Source organism: Cervus canadensis, chromosome 11 (assembly GCF_019320065.1).
Source record: "Cervus canadensis isolate Bull #8, Minnesota chromosome 11, ASM1932006v1, whole genome shotgun sequence".
Taxonomy (NCBI): domain Eukaryota; kingdom Metazoa; phylum Chordata; class Mammalia; order Artiodactyla; family Cervidae; genus Cervus; species Cervus canadensis.
Window position 1 is genome coordinate 61257833 of NC_057396.1, and position 15017 is coordinate 61272849.

Below are 15017 nucleotides of genomic sequence, written 5' to 3' on the forward strand. Positions count from 1 at the left end.
CACTGAAACTCCTCTTCATGTTGAAAGACATGAACATGAAACATGAACATGAAAGAAAGTCATACATGAAGAGCAAGGATTCTGGAGCCAGACTGGCTAGGTTCCTCCCAGTTCCCTCTCTAACCAGCTCTGACATTAGCTAGTTGTTATTATTATTACTATTACTATTATTAACAGTGTCGGGAGGACTTGGGCAAGTGACTTAACCTCCCCGTGCCCCCATTTCCTCCTCTGTAAAGTGGTTGACTTCATAGGATGGTGTATCCGGTTCCCAGGGCTGCTGAAACAAATCGCTACTACCCTGGTGGCTTAAAACAACAGCACAATTGTTCTGTCACAGTTCTAGAGACCAGAAGTCTGAAATGCGGGTACTGGCAGTGTTAGTTCCTTGAAGAAGTTCTAAGGAGAGTTATGTCTCTCTCCTTTCTTCTGCTTTAGTGTCCTTGGCTTGGGGGCTGCAACCTCTGCCACCATCTCTGCATGACTATTCCCTTGTCTGTTTCTGGACCTTCTCCTTTTCTGTCTCTCGTAAGGACACTCTGAGAGTTCACTCTAATTCATCTCAAGGTCTTTACATCAATTATTTCTTCAGAGATCATTATTCCAAGGAAGGTCACATTCTGAGGTTCCTAGTTGGATGGAGGGACATCGTCCAACTCACTACAGTTGGCTTAAGGAATACAAAATCAGAATTCACATGTAAACACATAAGATATTGCTGGTAGGATGAGAACTTCAGCGATCATTAAGATGGTGATAACATTATTATTACTCTGTTTCTGAGTTCAAAGTAAACATGGGTGGTGGTTGTTGGTATTATTTGTACTATTTCAGTGGGGGACAGGTCACAAAGCAAATAGCCACGCAACGCTCCAACACCCTCCAGGGTTGGTACTGAGAAGCCGAGGCAGGGAAGGCTGCAGTCTGAATGTGTGGCTGGGGAGGGTGATGTGAGCCATTTAGAGTCCTGGACCTGAAGAACTTTACAAGAATGCCACAGCGACAGAGCTGGGTCGTGTTCAAACTGATGAGGGTATTGCAGAAAGATTGGAGGACAAAGAGGCTAAAGCTAGTAAGACCCCAAGGAGGTTTCTCTTCCTGGCCTGGACCTGTTGGACACCGGAAGCAGAGGCTGGAGAAGCCCTGCATAGCAGCAGTTGACCACACTTGGTGGCTCAGTGTGGTCAAAGAAAAGGAGAGTGTTCAGGACAGCCCCAGAGACTAGATGGCCTGGGAGACAACCAGCATCCAGAGCCCATCCTAAGAAATAGTTGTATCAGTGACCAAAGATTAACATATTTATCTTTTGTCTGGGGCAGTGAGTATAGAAGGTAGACCAGTAAACCCAGCCCTCCCCTCTCGGCTGTCATAGTCTGGTTGGTCTGCCTGAATGTTACTATAGCATTGTTTACATTAGTGCCCCCCCCCCCAAAAAAAAACCAGCCAAAATGTACATAAGTCAGGGGCTGGTGATATAAATTGTGAGTTACCTATGTAGTGGGATTCTACATAGCTCCTTAACAAACGTGTGCAGAGGTGAGGAAAAATGTCCATTTGTAGAAATGTCTGTATAACCTGAAGAATTTCTGTACATGTGTATATACACAAAGAAGAGTTTTGAGGGATCTCTACTTCATGGGTCTGCAAACTAGGGCCAGCGGGCGAAATCTGATCTGCTGCCTGTTTTTTGTTTGGCTGGGTTTATATTTTTAATCTTCTATTTTATTTGACTCTACAGTGTTTGAAACTATATCTAGATGATTTTTAAAATAACTTTTGACATATGAAAATTATATATAGTAACATGATTATTCAGGCTTAATAAAGATACTCGGGCATTTTTACACATGAAAGATCTCAAAAAGTGCAATCTTCCTGAAGCTGAATTAAAAGAACACTTAGAATGAAATCCGTTGTAAAATGTAATAATTGTTTTCTCTGCCTTAACTGGAAATTTTAAGAACTATTATCACTTTTCCTAAAGGATTATTAATCTGAAGTTGATAAATTCCTGAAAATTTTTTTTCCTGTTAAAATCTAATACCTGGTCACATACATACATGCAATATAGCCATAATTCTCACAATGCTGCTGCTGCTAAGTCGCTTCAGTCGTGTCCAACTCTGTGCGACCCCATAGACGGCAGCCCACCAGGCTCCCCCATCCCTGGGATTCTCCAGGCAAGAATACTAGAGTGGGTTGCCATTTCCTTCTCCAATGCATGAAAGTGAAAAGTGAAAGTAAAGTCGCTCAGTCGTGTCCAACTCTTTGCGACCCCATAGACTGCAGCCTACCAGGCTCCTCCGTCTATGGGATTTTCCAGGCAAGAGTACTGGAGTGGGTTGCCATTGCCTTCTCCAAATTCTCACAATAAGAGAATATAAACAATGGCTTGGAGAAATCTATGAAATGATAGTTTCTCAGTGGTTGGTCCAGCTGCCTGTCATTGTAAATCAGATTTGGGACACAAATACACTCATTCACTGATGTACTGTTTGTAACTGCTTTGCGCTACAGAGGGCTTCCCTCTTAGCTCAGTTGGTAAAGAATCTGCCTGCAATGCAGGAGACCCAGGTTCGATTCCTGGGTCAGGAAGATCCCCTAGAGAAGGAAATGGGAACCCATTCCAGTATTCATATCTGGAGAATCCCAAGAACAGAGGAGCTTGGCAGACTACAGTCCATAGGGTCTCAAGAATTGGACACAACTTAGCAACTAAACCACCGCCACTTCAGAGACAAGAGTTGAGTGGTTGTGGCTTAACCTGTACAACACACTGTCTGGCTCTTGACAGAGAAGTTTGCCAACCCCTAGTCTACACCAGACTGTGAACTTCTTTTTCTAGTAGGGAGGGGGCGGGAGAGGTTGTCTGTCATGAACATTTCTATATTACTTTAAATTTTAATGTATTTTTATAATCAGAAAAATTCAATTTGGAAGAAAACACAGGATTCACACTACCCGATTTTGAGACTTGCCATAAAGCTGTAGTTCTCAGCACACTTGCTGGCATAAGGATTGGCATGTAACTCAATCAAACAGAATAGATCATTTAGAAATAGACCCAGTCTTGTATGCTCAATTGATTTTCAACAAAGGTGCCAAGGTAATTCAATAAAAAAAGGATAGGCTTTTCAACAAATGGTCCTGGAACAATAGGATATCCAAAGGGAGGGGAAAAAAGAACATTAAACTTCACCTTGTACCATAAACAAAAATTAACTTGCAGTGGATCATAGATGTAAATGTAAGAGCTAAAGCTATAAAACGTCTTCTGGGCAAAGATTTCTTGGATAGAGTACAAAATGCACAAAACACAAGAGAAATAATTAATACAATGGACTTCATAAGAAAATTTTGAACACTTATCTTCAAAAAGATCCTGTGAAGTAGGTGAAAAGCCAAACCACAGTCTGGGAGAAAATGCTTGTGAGACACACATCTGGAAAAGAATTTGTCTCCCAGAATGTCTATCGGACTCTTACTACTCAATAAGTAGTCAAACAAGCCAGTTTTGAAGTGGGCAAGAGATTTAAATAGATGTTTCACCAAAGAAGATATACAGATGGCAAATCAGTGCATGAACAGATGCTCAACATCATTAGTCACTGAGAAATGCAACTTAAAACCTCGGAGAGGTACCGCTACACACCTGTGCGCCTGGCTGAAACTGACAGGGCTAGCGATGTTATGTGCTGTGAGGTTGCAGAGCGCCTAGGGGAGGGCTTACTGCGACAGCCACCTTGAAGAACAGTGTGATAGTTTCTTATAAAGTTAAGCATGACACCTTCCATATGACCCAGCAGCCTACCCCTAGCTATATACTCCCTAAAGAAGAAAATATATGTCAGCATAAAGATCTGCACTCCAGAAACTGGAAACAACCTCTTCCCTCCGTTAACTGGTGCAGGGATTAGCAAACTGTGAGTCTCCATACAAGGAACACTGTACTCAGAGGGACCTGGTGCATCTCAGAGGCATTATGCCGCGTGAAAGAAGCCACGCACAGTAGGCTACTTACCGAAAGATTCCCTTCCCTGACTTTCTCGAAATGATGAATCTATTTGGACAGAAAACAGACCGGTGGTTTCCAGTGGCTGCTAACAAGGGGAGGGATGGAAAGGTTTGATATCTTGCTGTGGTGATGTTTATGCGACTGTTGCGTTTAGTTGTGCGTGGGTGCTAAGTCGCTTCAGTCATGTCCAACTCTTTGCAGCCCTGTGGACAGTGGCCCCCCAGGCCCCTTTGTCCGTGGGATTCTCCAGGCGAGAATACTGGAGTGGGCTGCTGTGCCTCCTCCAGGGGATCTTCCTTACTCAGCTCATCTAACTGTATATTTTAAAAGGGTAAGTTTTATCGTGTCTCGGTTACTTCAATAAACTTGGCTTTAAAGATACTTAATCTAGAGGAAAATTAACTTTAAAAATAATTTTTTTAAAGAAGCAATGGCGTTTTCAGGATAATGGTGAGGTATCCATTTGAACAGGGCAGTGTTGCTTCTAGAACAGGAACTCTGGACTCAGGGATCTTGAGTGAGTGAGTGACAGTGAAACGTGAACCCCCAGGAGCCCTCACATGACAGGGAGAGAAGGAAGGAAAACCTCAGCCTAGGCAGAGCCAGAAGAAGAGACAAGATGCTTATTTTTTGACTGGATAATACAGTATAAATAATAAAGAGCAGAAAAGAGTAAACAATGAAAAGTACTGGGAAAGTTCTCTCCCAGTTTTACTAGTTCTGTTTCCTTCTAGAAATATTCAAAACATTCTCCACTGGACTTTTTTTCCCCCCACTTAGCATGATATCTTTCAGACTATTTCACATCAGTTTATGTAGAGCTACCATAGTTTCTTAAATAGGTATGATACTGTCTGGATGAACCATAGCTTATTTAGCCAGTCCACAAATGATGGACATTTAGATCTTTTCTTGATATATCTTTCTAGATATATTTGCTATCGTGAACAATACTTCCATGAATATTTGTATTAAAGAGTTGTTTCTCATTTGCATGAATATATCTGTTAGATTCGTAAGAGTGGAAACGTTGGGTCAAATGATATGTACTTTCTCTATTTAGATATATATTGTTAATGTACATTTGTTATTTTGATCTATACTGTTAACCCCAATCACTACCCTAGTTTGTACCAATTTACTCTCGTACCGGTCATGCATGAATAATTATATCTGTTTTCCTGGCTAGGTGTGAACTCATACTTCCCCTTTGCCTAGTATGAAAGTAGTGAAAGTGTTAGTCGCTTGGTCGTGTCTGACTCTTTGCAACCCCGTGGACTGTAGCCCATGAAACTCCTCTCTCCATGGAATTCTCAAGCAAGCATACTGGAGTGGGTAGCCACTCCCTTCTCCAGGGGATCTTCCCGACTCAGGGATCAAACCCAGGTCTCCCGCATTGCAGACAGATTCTTTCCTGTCTGAGCCACTAGAGAAGCCCAGTTTGAGAGGTGAATAATTGTGTGCTAGAGGAAATACAGTTTGAATCTGGAGGAGGGAACGTTTTAGAAGCAAGGAACTCCAAGTCACAAGCGTCCACTGCTTTAGTCCCTCTGTCAGTCCGGATATCACCTCTGTATGAGTTAGAAAAAGGCCCTTCTCCTCCCCAGGACATCTACCGTCCGCTCGAAAACTGTCATGGTAACTACACAAAGCTGTGACCGAGGTGATGAGCAGCCCTGGAGCACAGCTGTCTCGAGCACAGCTGTCTCCACCACGCGCAGCAGCCAGAGCCCCGGAAGCTTTGAGCTTCAGTGGTCTCTGGAGGTAACCAGATTGTCTGGAATTAATGCAGCAGAAGCCACAGATGCAGGACAGGAGTTCAAGCTGCTTGACAGTGAGTAGGAGGGCATGAGCTTGAGGGAAAGCCAGAACAAATGGAAACTTCATTATCCGTGGATTATGCACTTGGAACTCAGGTCCCAGGCAACTCTGATATTAGTAATTTGGCTCGCGGGCTCATTAAGCTCTTAAGAAAAGTGAGTCTAGTTAATGAATTAATGCAAGATGACATTTTACATACAGAGCGGAAACCAGGCACCCCTGAGTTATGTAACATCATAATTTCTCGAGCAAATGTGGTCACAGCTTCTCGCCAGCAAGCATTTTACATTCCATTCACTAAGAGCTCCCTCCTGGATTCTTAAAACCTCAAGTGGTTACATGCAAGTCAGTGTTTTAAGATCTCTGGAACCATTTGTTTTCCATGTGAAAATCCATCGACTTTTAAGAAGTCCATCTCGGGGACTTTGCTGATGGTCTAGTGATTAAGAATCTACCTGCCAATGTAAAGGACACAAGTTGGATCCCTGGTCCAGGAGCTAGGATCCCACAAGCCTCGGAGCAACTAAGCCCATGTGCAGCAACTACTGAGTCTGCACGCCTAGAGCCCATGCTCTGCAACAAGAGAAGCTACCGCAGTGGGAAAACCACACACCACAGCTAGAGAGTAGCTTCTGCTCCCCACAACTAGAGAAAGCCCACGCACAGCAGCAAAGACCCAGTGCGGTCAAAGATAACGAAGGGGTACATCTCCCTGGAACGGAGCTCATTCAGTTCTTATTCTCTCCCCGACACCATCCCCCACCAAAAGGGGCTCTCCCAGCCATTCCCTCTGGTCTAGTGAAGCTGGTGAGGATAACAGAAAGAATGCAAACACTAAGAATTCACATCACTAGTTTGTGATGATGAAAAAGTCTTGAGATGGATCATGGTAGTGGTTGCACAACAGTGTGAATGTAACTTCATGTCACTGAACTGCTGCTCACCTGAAACTGGTTAAAATGGTAAATTTTATGTTACATATATTTTTATGACAATAGAAAAAGAGGAAAGGGACTCCTCATGCACTGTTGAAGGGAATGCAAACTGGTGCAGTCACTATGGAAAACAGTATAGAGGTTCCTCAAAAATGTAAAAATGGAAATACCAGGTGATCCAGCAACTCCACTTCTGAGTTTTTATTCAAGGAATATGAAAACACTAGTTTGAAAAGATATGTGCATCCCTATGTTCATTGCAGCATTATTTACAGTAGTCAAGATATGGAAACAACCTGAGTGGCCATCAACAGATGAATGAATGGATAGAAAAGATGTGGTCTGTGTGTGTACACACACAGACACACATATACACACACATGGATTATTACTCAGCCATAAAAAATGAAATCATGCCACAGTACCTAGAGTATGGTGCTAAGTGAGATGTCAGATGGAGAAAGACAAACACTGTGTGATTGCACGCGTATATGGAATATAAAATACAAACAAAATAAGTGAATAGACCAAATCAAACAAAACACTGAGGTGCAGGGAACAGAGTGGTGGTCACCAGAGGGGTGGGGGTGTGGGGGGGGGTGAAATGGATAAAGAGGGTCAACTGTATGGTGGTGATGAGTGGGGTGGTTTAGTTGCTCAGTCATGTGTGATTCTTGTGACCCCATGGACTGTAGCCCACCAGGCTCTTCTGTCCATGGGATTCTCCAGGCAAGAATACTGGAATGGGTTGCCATTCCCTTCTCCAAGGGATCTTCCCAACTCAGGGATTGAACTCACGTCCCCTGCATCGCAAGCAGGTTCTTTACCGCTGAGCCACTAGGGAAGCCCATGGTGATGAGTGAGACCCGAAGTTTCGGTGGTGAGCACACTCTAATGTATACAGAAGGTGAAATGCAACGTTGTGCACGTGGGCGATTAGTGACGAGGGTGTGGGAAAGCTTAGCCCGGGGCTGGCCCTGCCAGCGCACAATACTGCTTCCACTTCATAGCTCACACTGGCCGCTGAGGACCCACTCAGACCTCCTCGTGGCTTCAGAGGTTGACCGGGCACCGGGTGTGGTCTCAGACTTGCGCACTTGGGCTGCATTTAGATGATTCTTGCGGCGGGGCCACAGCTGGGGGTAGTTGTCGATCTTCCAGCTTTCCACGAGGAAGGACCGCTCTGGTTTCCTGGGCCCGCCTGAACCTGGCCACCCTTGCCAGCTGTGTCCTGCTGGTGGGAAACCCTTCCGCTGCGTATGTGAAGTGGGGGCAGTTGCTCCAGGTGGAGAGGAGGGGACTGGCATCCTGTGGGGCGGGGGCGGGTTTCAGGCTTTCATCCAAAGGCTTCTGAGCAAATGCCTGCTGGTTGCCTAGCGGACCTTGATAGGGGGCTGCGGGCAAAGTGTTAGGGGCGAGGCTCTGAAGTCAGACCACTGGGGCTCAAATCAGGCACAGCCCCTCACCTCCTGACCCTGTGACCCTGGTCAGGGGACCCAACCTCTCTGAGCATCCCTGTCCTTGTCTTAAGAAGAAGGCAGTTACAACACCTATTTCACGGAGTTGCTGTGAGTCACACAGATATCATGAAGTATATATATGTGTGCCTGGAACACCCAGTGTGTTCGCTGTTCTAAGTGTTTGATAATGAGTCACTCATTTCACACTCGGAACAGCCCAGTACGGTGGGGACTAATACCATCCCCATTTCACAGATGAGCAAATTACAGCAGAGAGGTTTACCACTTTCCAAAGGGCACGCAGCCAGTCAGTTGAATTGCTGGGGGTTGAATGGCTTCGGAGTCCGTGATTTTAGCCTGTGCAATGCTGGCTCTTCATCTTGAAAGCTTGGCAAGGGGCCAGGCATCAAATAAGTACTTCGCCAACATAAGGAACCCCGGACACACTGGCTGGTGTGCCTCATACATATTATAAACTTCCAGAGAAAAACTATTTTCTGTCATAGCAATTATCACTCCCATTCCCTGGATGTTATGTTCCCCTGGGCTGATTTTTTTTAATGACTTTATTGAGGTATAATTTACATTATATATGGCTTCCCAGGTGGCACTAGTGGTAAAGAATCCACCTGCCTATGCAGGAGACATAAGAGACGTGGGTTCCATCCCTGGGTCAAGAAGATCCCCTGGAAGAAGAAAGGACAACCCACTCCAGTATTCTTGCCTGGAGAATCCCCATGGACAGAGGAGCCTGGTGGGCTACAGTCCATGGGGTCACAAAGAGTTGGACACGACTGAAGCGACTTAGTGTGCATTACATAATATAAAATTTGCCCATTTTAACTTTACAATTCAATGAGTTTTAGTAAATGTATCAATTTGTGCGACCATCACCACATCCAGTTTTACAGCAGTCCCATCTCCCCAGCAAGATCCCCAAGGCCTATCACCAGTGAGCCCCCATGCCCCAGGCAACCATTAATCAGCTTTTTGTCCCTATGAATTTGCGTTTCCTGAACATTTCATATAAATGGAATCATACAATGTGTGGTCTCTTGTGTCTGGCTTATTTCGCTCAGTGTAATGCTTTGAGGCCCCATCTGTGTCAGAGCATGCATCAGTACTCTTTATGGCCTGATAATACTCCATGGTATGGACAGTCCACGTTTTGTTTATCTCTCCACCCGTCGGTGGACATTGGGGGATTCCCACTTTTCGGCTATTGTGTCTGACTTATTTCACTTAGCATAATGTTTTGAGGCTCATCCATGTCGTAGCATGTGCCAATACTCTTTATAGCTGGATAATATTGCATTGTATGGACAGCCCACATCTTGTCCACCCCAGTCGGTGGACATTGGGGCGGTTTCTATTTTTCGGCTACTGCAAATGGTGCTGCTGGAACATTGCACGCCCCTCCTGGGGCTGACTTCGAGGCACGTGAGTGAAGCCACCTGGTAACGTCTCTCCTTTTCTCTCCCCTCTGGGGTCTCCCAGAACCAGGCAGCGGGCAGGTGTTTGTGACCTCGGAGAACCAGCTCGTGTACTACCCCAGCATCACCTACGCCATCATCGGCAGCTCCGTCATCTTCGTGCTGGTGGTGGCCCTGCTGGCGCTCGTCCTGCATCACCAGCGGAAGCGCAACAACCTCATGACGCTGCCGGTGCACCGGCTGCAGCACCCCGTGCTGCTGTCCCGCCTGGTGGTCCTGGACCACCCCCACCGCTGCAACGTCACCTACAATGTCAACAACGGCATCCAGTACGTGGCCAGCCAGGCCGAGCAGAACGCGTCGGAGGTGGGCTCCCCGCCCTCCTACTCAGAGGCCCTGCTGGACCAAAGGTGTGTGCTGGACGGGAGACCCTGGGGCGGCCGGGAAGGGAGGTCGTCGCACTTAGGGGCAGAGTCTGTGTGCACACGCCCGGGATCCCTGCATGCAGCTGCAAAGATGCCGCAGTGTCTGACTTGTACTGAGTCTTTGCAAAACAGTTCACACGTATCATCTCGCTTAATCCTCATAGTGACTCACCAAGCGAGGTTATATTTGCCTCAGTTTTGCAGATGAGAAAACCGAGTTTTTCAGTTACTCATCTGAGGACAAACAGCTATCCCGGCCAGTTCAGATCCCTCCTCCTCCTTGGTAATGCCACATGGACACATGTACCCAACTCTGGGGACCCACCTGCTACCGCAGAACAGTGCCCACGTTGGAGGTTTGATTTCTAATTGAATGAATGAATGAGAGGGTAAATAAATAAGTTCCTTAACTTTGCATGCCATCATCTGTAAGATAAAGGGAGAATTCTCAAGCTTAGGACCCTCATTGCAGATGGAGCCGTACAGGAAACCCCAACAAACAAAGTCAAATGCAGAATTCTGTAGTTGGAGTAGGTAGTGGACCTCAGTCCCGCCTGCTCAGCCTTCCTCTGTCCTTTGGTGACCTCCAGCATATCCCAGAGAACCCACTTTGAAGTCCCAGGACCAGAGCTAGCTGAGCCCCCAGTTCTCAGCATCCCTTACCCTGCAGGATCCCTCTTCTATAAGCCTGGGACTCACTGGTGAGGCATTTTGCGGGCAGTGTTCCTGGGCTAACTGGGCTCTTCCTTGAGGCCGTCCAGTGACAGCTCTTGTATTATATAATCTTCATTTTTCCTCCTCGTAAAAGATAAACAGAGCTCCAGGGCCTGGTGCTTAAGGACATCATTGCAAATAAGCACTAAGATTCTGTGTTCTTAGTGCTTGGACCATCAGATGTAGAGCAAGGTTAAAACTGCTACATCTGGAGACAGAACTCCTAGGTTCAAATCCTAGCACTGCTGCTTACTAGCTCTTTGTGATCCCATGCAAGCTGTCTAAGGCCCCTTTGCCTCAGTTTCCTCCCCAGTACAATGGGCATACAAGTAATGGCTCCCTCTAGCACTCTTCTGAATGCTAAATAAAATAAAATAAAGGATATAAGGTGGGTGGCGTAATGCCTGACTCACAGTAAGCCTTCTGTAAATGATAGCTGGAAAGTAAAATGCCTTTGAAGTTATCTCAGTGCAAGCAAGGTGTCATTATTATGCCCAAGTCCAGACAACCAGAAAGAGTTGGCTTTCAGTAAGGACCCCCAATAATGTGGATCATTAAGGTCTCCATCAAAACCTCAGGCCAGCTGCATCCCTGCTGAACCACCCAGGATGAGCCGGGGGCTTCTTAGAATTCCCCCTCCCAAAGGTTATGTATTTGGCACTGTACAGTTGGTACAAGCCAGCCAGAGCATGCTGACCTTTGATCCCTTCCCTTCATCTTATTGCTTATCACTGGTTTCCCTAGTACTAGGATTGCCTTTCTCCTTGGAGGGAAAAATCTCGGTCCTGACATCATCATCCACTCAAAAACAGACAGAAGTCAGCTTTGCCTGCCGTGCCTGGGCTCCTAATATGTTCTCGTCTCTCTCCCTTCCCCCAACCCTGCTCCTCACCCCACCCTGCTCTCTTCATCGCAGACCCGCCTGGTACGACCTTCCTCCGCCACCCTACTCTTCAGACACTGAGTCCCTGAACCAAGCCGACCTGCCCCCTTACCGCTCCCGCTCCGGCAGTGCCGACAGCGCCAGCTCCCAGGCAGCCAGCAGCCTCCTGAGCGTGGACGCCCCCGGCCACAGCCCGGGGCAGCCTGGCCCGCAGGAGGGCACCGCTGAGCCCAGGGACTCCGCGCCCAGCCAGGGCACCGAAGACGTATAAACTCCGGCTCTTCCAAAGTCTCCATGGGTTCATCTGCTCTGACTTTGACTGTCCTAACAACTTGCGCTTACGGGAAGCTCCTCGGGGTCCCTCAAGGAGTGATTTGGAGTGTCAGCTGTCTCTCCATTCACCTCCTTGCCCAGATTTCAGGAATGTTCTTTGGAGGGCGACCTGCCTTGTTCTGGCCTCTGAGTTGACCTGTTGTATGGTGCATCTTTTCTGGGCACTTATTCTTCCCTTGAGGCCAACGATCACAGCCTCAGCCTCCACGTCATTCTTCTGTTACTGTTGGAATCTTGCTGAGGCAGTGGCGTAAGTTTGCAGGTGGCGGGAGAACGTGGTACTTAAGTACTGAGAAAGCAGTGTTTGTGTCATGTGGGATGTTCAGAAGGGCAGAGGAGACTGGACCAAATTCTGTGTGGGCTGTGACCTTAGAGCTCCACCTGGGGATTTGGGTTGGGTGATCCTCCCAGGAGGCTGTCATTGGATGTTGCACGAAGCTGCACGTTGCTCTTGGGTCAGCAGAGGCTGGGGCCAAAGAAAACTGTTGCTGGGAGTAACGTCCTTCAGAAGTCAGCAGTGTCATTTTGGTTTTCTGAAGGACTCTGAAACCATCAATTCTGGAGAGATTCTGGATTTAACAATTTGCCCAAGAATCCTCATTTTGAGAGCTTTTTCCAGCATCATATATCATCAGCCTCATCCCAGAATAAGCAGGGACCCCCTGCCACTAGTTTATCCGAGTTCTCAGCTCCTAAAATACAGGCTGCCAAGAACCGGGGTCTGCTTTGGTCCACAGCCCTTTCCCTGGTTTCTGATCGTCACCCTCCCAGCTGTGACCTGCCTTAGCCCAGGGATGAGGACTAAACCTGAATTGGCCAGAAATCTGATCTGGTCCTTTTGTCCCTGTAGACCATGCCCAGCCTGCATTGCCCATTCATGCAGCTTCAACCCTCACCTCCCAAGTCCCCCCAGACACTCAGAAGTCATTCTACCTGTGCAGTTGGGCTTGAGGACACTGTGGGTTTCTAATTCACATGAAAACCTAATTCAGCACCCGCCGCGAGAGCTCCGCATTCCTGGGCAGCACTCACCACCCCCCCAACTTCCCAAGGCCCAGCCAGATAGATACCAGCACCAAGGTTTAGAATTAGGGTCAGAGCGAGAATCAGACCTCTCCAGACATCCCATAGTTTCTTCTCTGAGAGACATGGATAACAGACAGTTTGGAGTCAAGATTTGCCATTCGGACTTTTTTTATATATAATCTCTTAGAAATGCATTTGAAACAGTGTGTTTGTTTTTTCCCTTCTAGTTAAGGGACTATTTATATGTGTATAGGAAAGCTGTCTTTTGTTTGTTTTTCCATTAGCGAGGTCCAAGCAAAGATGCACAAGATCACACCTTTGTCCCGCTGAGCTCTAATAACCAGCCCCCCCGCCCCCAGACGGCCCTGTGTGCCAGGCGTCTGTGCATTGTTGCACTTTGAGTTTTTATTTATCGAGTTCGTGAAGGATGCAGAAAGACCAATGCCTTTCTCCCTCAGTTCATGGTCTCTGTGTTCCGGCTCGCTTTCCTTTCTCCCTGCCCAGCCAGCCACAGCGCCCACCCCCTCAGGAAGTCATGGGTGGAAATGTAGATGTTATTTGTCAAGAAACCACACTGACTAACCAGGGGGCGGGGGACAAAACTGGAACCAGGTGGAGCCACTCGGGGCAGCTGTCATGCAGACCTGCTTCCCACATGCTCAGTAACTTCTTTGATGCTAATTCAAACAGAGCCTGCAGGAGGGGGGATGAAGTGGCATTCAGTGATCCTGTTCTGTAGACGATTTTTTTTTTTTTTCTAACCAAATTCAAAGTGTGCTACAGGAAAGCTAGCCACTTGGTGATTTTCAAGTTAAGAAAAGAAACCTAGTTGCTCACGTCTTTTCGTTTTTAAAATAACACGCGTTATTTTCTGAGTAGTCCAGTGCAGAGAGAACTTTTAAGTGGCAGCCGGAGTGTGTGAGGAGCTCTGGCTGATCACTTCCTCTCACATGAGTCACACTGTCTTCATTTCTCCCCTTGGTGGGCCCCTGCTTCTTTCTGGTGCTCTGGAAATTGTTTAGAGGAAAGGATTCTAATTTTAATTAATTGTGCAGTGAATTAATTTCACGCACTTTTCAGCTTCCAGGCATCTTAGAAAGGACAAATGGTCTTAGTCGATAAGGAGAGCCTCTTAATGTTGTTTTTTAAAATGAACACAGGGACATTTTTATTATAGATTTGATTTTTTTAAATGGTGGGTTTTTTAAAAAAGATATAAATAGGACACCAAAGCAGCAGAGTTTTGCTTTTTCCCCTACTTAAGATAGCAAATAAGTGGCCAGCATTATTTCTTTAACTCATTCCAACCAGGATATTTTTTTTTAATACATGGCATAAATCTGTGCCAACCAGAAAACCATCTCTGCTCCCTTTTCTCAAATAAGATCAGCATTTATTTTAGCGTTGAAATTGTTCCACTGTGATCACTTATCACTTGCCCTCAGTCCCTTTACTTTGAAATTGACGTTTTTAAAAAACACAAGGAAGTGGTTAATAAATAGCATGTGACATTCAAAGTTGATGTAAACTGGAAAGGTTATGTGTGGTTGCTTTTTTGATTCGATTTTTTTTTAATTTTTATACTTTCAAATAAATCTGCAGTTTCATTCTTCCTGTTGGTGTAAATGATTCTTAACCCCTTTATTGTTCAATGGACAGCTGCTTCTGTCGTGCCTTCTGCAATGAATGTATACCCTAATAAAATGAGAAAAGACGAGAGACTGCTGATGAGATCTCAAAATATGATGGGTGTTTAAGGATTCCACAACTGGCATGGTTGGAATTTGGAGGTAAAGTCGTGGACACCAGTCCATTTTGGAGGGACCTGGGATGTCAATTCAGAAGATGGGCATTAACTATGCCCATAGTGACTTCAGTGTTTGAGGGAAAGGGGCACGTGGCTGTGATACTGAACAGGTTCTGACCACATACTCAAGACATGCGCTGACTCTGGCACAGGTGTGCTGGTGAA

The 15017-nt window shown here is 46.2% G+C and overlaps 1 protein-coding gene across 6 annotated transcripts in view; it reads left to right on the forward strand.

The window, feature by feature from the left end:
* Positions 1 to 14657, forward strand: part of LDLRAD3 (low density lipoprotein receptor class A domain containing 3) — a 263153-nt gene extending 248496 nt beyond the window's left edge. For all 6 annotated transcript variants that reach the window (XM_043482557.1, XM_043482560.1, XM_043482561.1 and 3 more), the window contains 2 exons: positions 9729 to 10074; positions 11720 to 14657. In XM_043482557.1, the coding sequence (XP_043338492.1) occupies positions 9729 to 10074; positions 11720 to 11957 (584 nt within the window). In that variant the 3' untranslated portion in view covers positions 11958 to 14657. The remainder of the gene's footprint in view (positions 1 to 9728; positions 10075 to 11719) is intronic.
* Positions 14658 to 15017: the final 360 nt, after the last annotated feature.